At 35.0% G+C, this 9,992-nt stretch overlaps 1 protein-coding gene across 1 annotated transcript; it reads right to left on the reverse strand.

The window, feature by feature from the left end:
- Positions 1-1,093: 1,093 nt before the first annotated feature.
- Positions 1,094-2,776, reverse strand: LOC114299442 (anthocyanidin 3-O-glucosyltransferase 2). The gene has a single exon (XM_028244176.2). The coding sequence runs from the start codon at positions 2,696-2,698 to the stop codon at positions 1,268-1,270; it is 1,431 nt and encodes a 476-aa protein (XP_028099977.2). The 5' UTR covers positions 2,699-2,776; the 3' UTR covers positions 1,094-1,267.
- Between the last annotated feature and the right edge of the window lie 7,216 nt (positions 2,777-9,992).

Here is a 9,992-nt window from a genome sequence, read left to right on the forward strand (position 1 = left end):
AAGAAGAAGATGAAGTCAGATTTAGAGATCTAATCGCTCGAGTCTCCGCTCACTACAAACAATACTATGCCGAAAAATCGAGAGCAATTCGACGGAACGTGTTCATCGTTTTGTCCCCGACTTGGTTGAGCTCGCTGGAGCGCTCGTTCCTGTGGATCGCGGGGTTAAAACCAGGACTCGTTTCTTAACTCGTTGAGAAATACGTGGTGGATCTATCGACGGAGCAGAGGAGGAGATTGGAAAGATTGGCGGCGGAGGTAGGAGGAGAAGAGAGGGAATTGGAGGAGGAGGTGGTTAGGGTTCAGGGGAGGATGGCGGCGCTGGTGGTGGTGGAGGCGGCGAGGACGGCGGTGAACGGAGATGCGAATCACGTGGAATTAGTGATCGGGAGGCTGAGATCGGCCATGGAGGAGCTTGTGGAGTGTGATGATAATCTGAGAGTGAAGACAATGATGATGGTAATGGGGATTTTGAATGACAGATCCGAATTGCCAAACGTGGATGAGGAAACGTATCCCACAAAATCCGTCCACACACACATCCCATATATACACCTGTAGAGAAAAAACAAAATAGGGTTAAATCCGTCCACATGCACATCACATAAATTTAAAACGGGACTTGATTGTTCACAAAACATATCAAACAGGACTTGTCAATCCAAGAGAATGAACATGGGACCAGATGGAGTAATAGATTGGTAAATAGAACTTTCTGATAATTTCCCCCTAATTTTATGAATTGGAAGAACATTAATTATTAAATAAAATTGAGAATCCGAAAATAAACAGTCACATTGTAAACATTATTGTAAGCCTCCGGGCATCAAACATTAGTGTTCTCCCACAAGAAGTCCAGATGCAATTTCCACCACTTCCGTGTCAAACAAATTTAAAAGTTATTTTATTTTATTTTGATTCACTCATTTTTTAGAGTAATGATTCTTATAAATTTAGATCATGATATAAATCTCACATATACCTCTATATATATATATATATATAGAAGTAGATCACATACATAGATAAAGGGCGAGAGTCATCCAATGAGGTCCAAACATTTTTTCATTTTTTTAGAGTAAGGTTATGCATCATGAAAATAATATCATAAAAAATTTCATAAAATTAATTCAAAAATGATTGTACAACATATAATAAAACACTATAAATACTATATATTAATTCAAAAATAGAGAATCTTCATGAAGATTTTTATTCCATAATCCCTAGTATTATTGTTTTTTTTATCACTATTATCCTAGTCAAACTCATCCTTTGATGACATCTTCAATGAAGCATCCGAGGGAATTATAGGATGAGCCACCCTCCGTCACGGCTACCGTGCTCTTCTCGCTCATCTTCTTCACTTTGTGCTTAATTTCATCACTACCGTCCATCAATCGCCTTATCCCACTACTTATCTCCACCGCCGTCACCATCACCGGCATCTCCTTCATCCCAAAATCCATCCTATAATCCATCTTTATCTCCACCGCCATTCCGAACTCCCGCACGAGCTGGAAAGCATTCATCTGCTGCTCCGCGTACATCGGCCATGTGGCCACCGGCACACCGCACCACAAGCTCTCCAACGTCGAATTCCATCCACAGTGCGACACAAACCCTCCCACCGCCCGATGAGAAAGCACCGCCACCTGCGGGGCCCACCCTATCACTTTCCCAATCTCCGCCGTCCGATCCAAGAACCCTTCTGGCAGGACATCCGTCGGATTTTCGTACTCTTTCGGAAGCTCAATATTTCCTTTGGGTGGAGGCTGACGTAGGGACCACAAGAACCGGTGTCCGCAACTCTCAAGAGCACGCGCTATCTCCTTGACCTGGTCTCCATCGAAGCTTCCCATGCTCCCGAAGCAGAGGAACACCACCGACGACGGATCCTGGTCGTCCAACCACCTCATGATGTCCGCTTCGGATTGGCTGTTTTGGGCCTCGTTTGGGCTGCCGCCTTTGAGATTGAGTACGGGTCCCACAGGATATATGTTTGGGATTGTATGGTCGTCTTGGAGGGACTTGAGAGCATGGAATTCGAGCTCCGTGAATGTGTTGACTATAATACCTTCGGTTTCTCTGCAGCGCTTAGTGATATTCAGGAACATGGTGAACCCAACTTCCTTGTCGAACAAAACAGAAGGCAAGACCTTTGCGGGGACTGGGTTGGCATAAGCCGGAACGTTCAACTCAGCGTCCGAGTCTTTCAACTCAGTGATGTCTTGTTGAAGGGTGTAGATATGGAACATGAGACCCAGGAAACCAGCGCTGGACGTGAAAAAGACGTAGGTCGGGACGCCGAACTCGTTCGCCACGTCAATCATGGACGTGCAAAACATATCAATCACAAACCCAGCGAGTCGTGGAGTGGACTCAGACTCGGACTTCGAGACTATCTCGGAGACAACGTCTCTGACGGGAGTCTTGTGATTTTCGATGTAGTCATAGAACAAAGTCTTGGAATTGGGATCGGCTGTGGAAGAGGTTTCGTGAAAGAGGTCGAGGAAGCGTATGCGGTCGGAGGTGAGTGATTGGGTGGTTGTGCCCTTGTTATCGAATGGAAACTTCATGATGAGGACGGTGATAGAGAGGCGGTCATCTCGGCCGACGAGGAGCTTTGCCATCTCAACCGTCGATGCGAGGTGGCCTATGCCTGGAGATGGGATGAACACCAGCTGTGCTTTGCTCATTTTGATTGGTTTGTTTTGCTTTCTCAAACCTGAAGGTATAGTATAACAGTGAGTGTCTTATATAATGTTACTAGGAAAGATATGAATCCGGATCCTCGGCCGCCCTACTCGGCGGCCCTACCCGGCAGCCCCCCAAAACGACGTCGTTTTGGGGGTTTTTTTTTTTTTTTTTTTTTTTTCTTTCTTTTCTTCTTCTTCGTTCTTTCCTTCTTCTCCATTTTTTCCGACGAGCTGCCATAACCAGAGGGGAGGGGAGGGAGGAGGCTGCGCGTCGCAGCCTCGCCGCCAGCCGTCGCGGCCGTCTCCGCCTCCGCCTCGTCGCCTCGCCGCCGGCGCGTCGCAGCCCGTCACCTCGTCGCAGCAGCTACACCGCCGTCGCCTCCGCCTCCTCCTCCTCCCCCACTGGTTATGGCCCCCTCCAGTCCGGCCCTTCCCTTCCTCCTCCTCCTCCTCCCTCCTCCTTCCTCCCTCCCTCCCTCTTCCTCTCCTTCCTCCCTCTCTTCCTCTGCGTTTTTTTTTTTTTTTGAAAATTTACCCCCAAAACGACGTCGTTTTGGGGGCTGCCGGAAACGGCCGCCGGGTAGGGCGGTCGAGAATCCGGACTCGAAAGATATTAGGTGCTTCCTGCCCATGTTTTAAAAATCGGATCGGTGAACGAACTAGAAAAAAAATTGAGTGGACGGGTCACCGGTTCAATCCGACGGTTGAACCGGAATTAAACCGTGACGTAATAAATATATTAAAAATATATTTAAATAAAAATATAAGTAATAAAATTATAAATTAAAAATATTAAATTATCTTAAATATTTGTCTTAATATTTTTTTTACTGAAAAATATAATAATATATTTTGAAATATTATTAATTTCAATTTTGGAAGATGAAATCAAATATTTAATATACCCTCCATATGATTTTAATTCAAATAATTTGATTGAAAGGAAAGCAAAAATTTTGGAGGGATATCAAAATTTCAATATTCCCTCCAATACATGTGATTGAATCCCACATGAATTTCTTGAGTCTTTTTGAAAGAATTTTTTTCTTATAAATAGGTAAAGACTTTTACAATAATTTCATCAAAACTCTTAATGGGATTCCTCACAAGAGGAGACCCTTAAAAAAGAGTTTCAAATTAAAATTTTCTTATATTCTTATATTTTATATATAATATATATATATATATATATAATAAGAAAGAAAAGAAAGAAAAAAAAAAAACTGAAAAAAAAGTAGCCGGACCGGCTCGATCAACCCGTGACTGGGTCAACCGGTTCACCGGTTTAACCGGTGGGTTCACCAGTTTTCAATAAATAGTCCGATTTTTGCAATTGGCCGGTTTAAGAGGGCTAATCGGACCGGAACCCCATCTGGTCACCGGTTGAACCGGCCGGTCCGGCCCGGGTTTCAAATCCTTGCTTCCTACTATTATTGATAATAAATACAATAATATTTACACAAATCCAAATTTTTGTAGGTTTCACATCCGTGTGAGAGATTTGATAAAATATTTAATGTTAGAGATTTGATAAAATATTTAGAATCTTTAAGAGCATTTCCAACGGTTCACTTAATTTTTCATCAAATCTGAGTAAAAAAATGACCATTTTCTCAATCTGATACAGAATGCTCCAATGGTTGATTTTCATCAAATTTGCTCCAGAGACAATCGGTTGGTCGACCGGTAAGGCAAATTATTATTATTTTTTTTTTTTCCGAATTGTTTGAACTTATTTATTTAAACTGTTTGAACCTTTTAATGGTCGATCGGCTGATCGACCGATAAGGCAAATATATATATATATATATATATATTTTTGAATTGTTTGAACCTACCCATTTGAACTGTTTGAACCTTTTAATGGTCGACCGGTTGGTCAACCGGTCGGGCAACCGACTGGTTGATCGGTTCCTCTCCTTCAACAGTCACAAACAGTAATTTGCTGAAATCTGTATCCTGTTCTCAGTTTGATAATTTTTTTGTTCAATTTTCAATTTGATACCAGTTTGATGAAATCGTTGAAGCTTTAAAAAGTACTTTTTTTTTTTTTTATCAAATTTCAAATTTAATGTCAAATTTAGCGAATCGTTAGAGATGATCTAACATAACTCTTTTTACAATTATGTGCTGATTGTTACTTTTTCTTTCAATATAAAAAATACTTTAAACAATTTTATTTTGTTGCTTCTTTTAGACAGAAGTGGCGGATTATATGTTGATTATTTTTTATTTTTATTTTTTATAAAAATAGTATCATTTTGAGAACATAATAAAAAGTCACGTTTTTGAATAAAATATCTAAAAATGTGACTGTCAAAAACACAACAAAATTCCTTTGGGAAGTGCAAAAAATGTAGCCATAAAATTACAAATTAGGGCCTATGAAAAAAAATTAAAAAAATAAATCTCTTATGTTGGGTAAAGGTATTTTAGTTATTTTAATTTGATTTGATACCATAAATAAATATTAAACTAAAAAGTAAAAAGTCAATTTTTTATCAACTTTCTAAATCACTTTTAAAAAAATCAAAAAATTTGATAAAAAATCAAAAATTAATTTTTTATCAACTTTCCAAAACAAGTCAACTGTCAAACGAGATTTATGTAATGTTATCTTAAGATCCACCAGTAACTTCTGTGGACAGAAAAATATTTAATAATTACATTAATATAGCTGTATGTGAACTGAAGTGGGAAACTGATGTCATGGCTTTGCTGGCATTTATATACTACACGACAACACTTACATATAATGGACCCCCAGACCCTCAGTGAAGTGCTACAGTGTTACAGACCTCTAGTGAGCCGACCTCTATTATTGACAACTCTCAGTGAGATGTCGGCTCCTCATCGACTGAAAACAAAAAAAAAAATAATAATAATAATAATTTTTTTCTTTCAATCAGAGAGCACCCCCAGTATCCCCACGGGGTCCAACGCATTTTCCCATATCAAAAATGTTTATGCCCCTTTTCTCCCACCCCCTTTGACCCCCTCTCCCCCTCTCTCTCTCATTAGTTATATTTTCTTTTTCTTTTTTTTTTTTTTTTTCTTTTTTTTCTGTTCCTTCAATCACCACCTACCACGTATCTGTGAGGGGTTATGGGGTGGTGAGTGGAGGGGTCTCTATCATGACTGTTCCCATATAATAATGCTTTGAGTTTTCCCTTGTGGGCTTCCTTTGGGATGAATTTAGAAGTTCAGTTGGTTGATTTATTAATTTATTTGTGTTTTTGTTTTTCTCACTTCTTTTTATAATAAGTTAAAATAGTTTAAAAAATTTATAAACATCATAAAAAAATATGTTTTATACATGTTTTATAAAAGAATTAAAAATCAGCTACAATCGTCTAACTCCCAAAAACAATCTTCAAACTAGACCTATTTTGAAAAGTAAATTGGAAGTTGACTTTTTAATTTTTCTAATTTTTTTTAAAAAATATATATATATATATATAAATATAGGGATAATATGATTAAAAAAAATCAAAAAATTAACTTTTAACAGTATTATCAAAATAGGCTTCTATTTGGATTTGTAGAGGGTGTTTGGGATGCAAATTTGGAGCTAAAATAATTAGTAAAAATAAAAAAAAAATTAAAATAGTTATTTACATCCAAATCATAATTATTTTATTTTTTTCTTACAACTATCAAGTTGACTACAAAAAAATCAATTATCATCCTAAACATAATTTTTTTTAATCAAATTAAAATAATTAAAAAATTTACTAAAATAATCAAATTTTCAAACAAGCTCCTAATATATATTTTATATTATGCGGCGTAAGTTTGTTTGTTTTGCTTTTATATATATGTTTTTTAATTAATTAATTAATTAATTTTTCCTATATGAGGTTGTATGAAAAACTTGTCGATATTGAAATTTGATGAAGTTGACACATGGAAAGGAATTTTTTTTTTTTATTACGATAATAATATTATGTCATAGATATTATCATTTTTTTTTTTGATAACTCAGGTATCCCCAATACGCTGATTTTAAGGGAAGCCAGGACTAATCCTGAGGGCCCTGAAGTTAACGACCGGGCGAACCTCCAGTGTCATAGATATTATTTAATAACACATTTTTAAAAAATTTCTCACTATGTATGTATGGGAAGATACATTTTTTTTTTTTCCTTTTCAAGATAGATACATAGGGTAAATTACAAATACACCCCTTGAGGTTTGATTAAAATACGAATCGCTTCATGTGGTTTTCAAAATTACATTCCACCCTTTGAGGTTTTTAATTTCATAACAAATCGCCCATTTTATTAATAAATCACCAAGTTAATTAACATTTTTTTAATGATGAAAATACGTTTCAATTAATAATTTAGGAAATTTTATTATTGTATAGAAGACCAATTATAAATTTTATTTTTTAATTAATTCTGTTAAATAAAAAATACTAACAATGAGGTATTTGTAATTTTTCAAACTATAAGAAACAATTTGTAATTTAAACAAACTTCAGGGATGTATTTCTAATTTACCCTAGATATATATATGACCAATCTCATAATCATGTGCACCAAAATAGTCATTTTTTAAAATTTAAAAATAATTATTTTATATATTTTTAATAGAGTCCAACTCATTTTTAGACCATTGAGTTTTTCTAACGTTGAATAAAAAATTAATGAAAAATTTGATTTGATATCATTCATTCTAACATTAAAATTAAAATTTTTATCAGATTTTTTCACATTTGCGATTGTCCGGGAGGAATCTAGGATGTCCTAGAGGTCGTTCAGATATGAATAAAATAAGTTGTCAAATTGCCTTAGTTGGACATCAGGTCTAACAGTAACAATTTAAATTTAATGGTGATTTTTAACACCATCATCATGATTTTTGTAAAATAAACAAGATTAATGTCGCATATGTTTTAACTCATGATGTGAAAATAACAACCACCAACCTCGGCCTATTTCTACAGATGCTTCAAAGATGTCCATCATGTCATGTGGTCATCATATTGCTATTCTTGTGCTAACTGCTATGCTGTTTATGCTACAACAATTGTTACATAGTTTGGCTTACAATTGTGTCCTTGAATCTCGAGTCTTTACTTACAATACTAAGTACATAGTGCATGGGATTTCAGTTCTCGATCTCTGACATCTTGATGTCTTAATCTAAACTGTAAAATGTTAAATAGACTGCAACATTTTTCTATAGTGACCAACGTGGCAGTTAAGCAAAAGTTCCTTGTTAATAATATTCATTCATTTGCTTATGCGTGTTTGTATTCATTTCACAAGCTAGTGCCTAGTCAAAGCAAAATAACAATTTACCTAGTCCAAAAAACCTGTCTTTGGTTTATTCTTTTTCATCAAAAATATTCTTTGTTGATACATGCAAATTGTGTAATTTAGATTTGATTTCAAATGGTTGTTTTCACAGGCACACTTTAGAGTCAAAGCATGTGAATACAAAGTCCAAATTTTGATATAGCTTCAAATGCTGTAGTGACTTTTACTGCTGAGTATGGTTAAGATAATATGTTTTTATGCTTGACAAGTTCTGATGATTAAATTCTTTGGACAATCGTATGGTGTTTTCTACTCTCTTTTTTGCAGCCTGCATGAAAATAAAACCAGCAATTTGACTGGTGTTTTTGTTGTTTTGGCATTTTTCTGTCATCCATTGTTAATGCATCACTAAATTAAACTAGATTGACCAACTCTGTGAAATGAAAAATTGCAAGGAACCATGGGCTCAAGTAAGATTACCTTATTACTAGTTGAGGGCAGCAGCCTTGAGAAGTGCTTTTTTCCCAATTATTATATTTAAACAATAGTTGGCTTTTATTTTAGCTTTATGACTTTAAAATATCTGGCTATGCACTGAAGATTTTCATTTTGGATTTGTTGATTCTATATACATGTCATATCTATATGGTAATCCAAACATTTTATACTGGTAACAGTCAAAGTGGTTCTTCCTTTTTTGTTGATGTAGGAGATAAAGAGTTAGTGTGATGAGAAAATGTCCGACTTTATTTTTTCTAAGAGTAGAACAGTCTCTATAAATAGTAAGTTTATTCATATGCTTCTAGTGGTCTCTTAATTAATTTGTGTTTTCATTTTTCATGTCAAAAATTGCTTGGAGAGATGCAAAATATGGTCAAAAAATTCAAGAACTTTGTGCTTCAAGTTTTTTCATTTTTTAATACATGTAATCATAATTAAAAACTTTTTATTAATTCCCTTGTATATACTTTTGAACATTCAACTTTCATTTATGAAATATATGACGTTATTTCATTCAATATGTGGTTGTCATTCAAAGAATAGTATATAGTGTGTATTACATTCTTCAAATGTGCATACAAAAATAATATTGATTGTTCTTCAAATATGTAGAATCTCTTTTTTTATCACACTCATTAATTGTGATGAGAAATGCATATAATGTGTGATTTATATCATTATTAATCACAAGTTTTATTAGATATTAACCACACTTGAAATCTGTGATCTAAATATTTATTATTATGTGTTTTATTAGTTATTAATCGCACTTAAAAGATGTGATCTAAATGTTATTAATCACATTTAAAACATGGGATCTATATGTTATTAATCACACTTAAAAGATGTGATCTAAATATTTATTATCACACTCAAAACATGTGATGGAATTATTTTTTTATGACACTTAAAAGGTGATTAAAAATGATCCCTTTTAATCACATTCCCAAAGATCACACTTTAATAAAACATAAAATGTATGATTAAATAACATACATCGCACACTAAAAAAAAAAGAGAAAAAGTGTGATCTATTTATGATTTGTAGTAGTGCATGTGTAAATATCCATTTTTTTTCATGCATTGGATTCGGTTCATCATTATAATATTGTTGTCATTTCTTACTTACTTGAATACGTGTGCTAGCACATGCTTTGAGTTGAGCCATATGTCATGTTAATAAACCGAACCTAGTAGTTCCATTTTGTATGTGTTGCATTAATCACTTGCATATTAGAGCATGCATTTTTTAAACTATTTCTTCTATTTTTGCTTGCCTCGGCTGAGTGCTAGGTGAGCACTTTTGCTTTAGCATATTGCATGTATCTTGTATTTCCATATTAAGCATATTTACCATGAGGCTAAGTTCTTATTTGATATACCTCTTGAATGCTGTGGACTCTCCTTTTTCTGTGTCCTACTTCGGAAGGTTTGAAAAGAAGGCCTCACAGTTCGGATTCCCGCGGTTCTGAATCTAATCTCACAAGTGTAATGTGAAACTGATAAACACCAAAGAGTCCAAATCC

The sequence above is a fragment of the Camellia sinensis genome, chromosome 7 (assembly GCF_055761805.1).
Source record: "Camellia sinensis isolate YWXY chromosome 7, ASM5576180v1, whole genome shotgun sequence".
Classification (NCBI taxonomy): domain Eukaryota; kingdom Viridiplantae; phylum Streptophyta; class Magnoliopsida; order Ericales; family Theaceae; genus Camellia; species Camellia sinensis.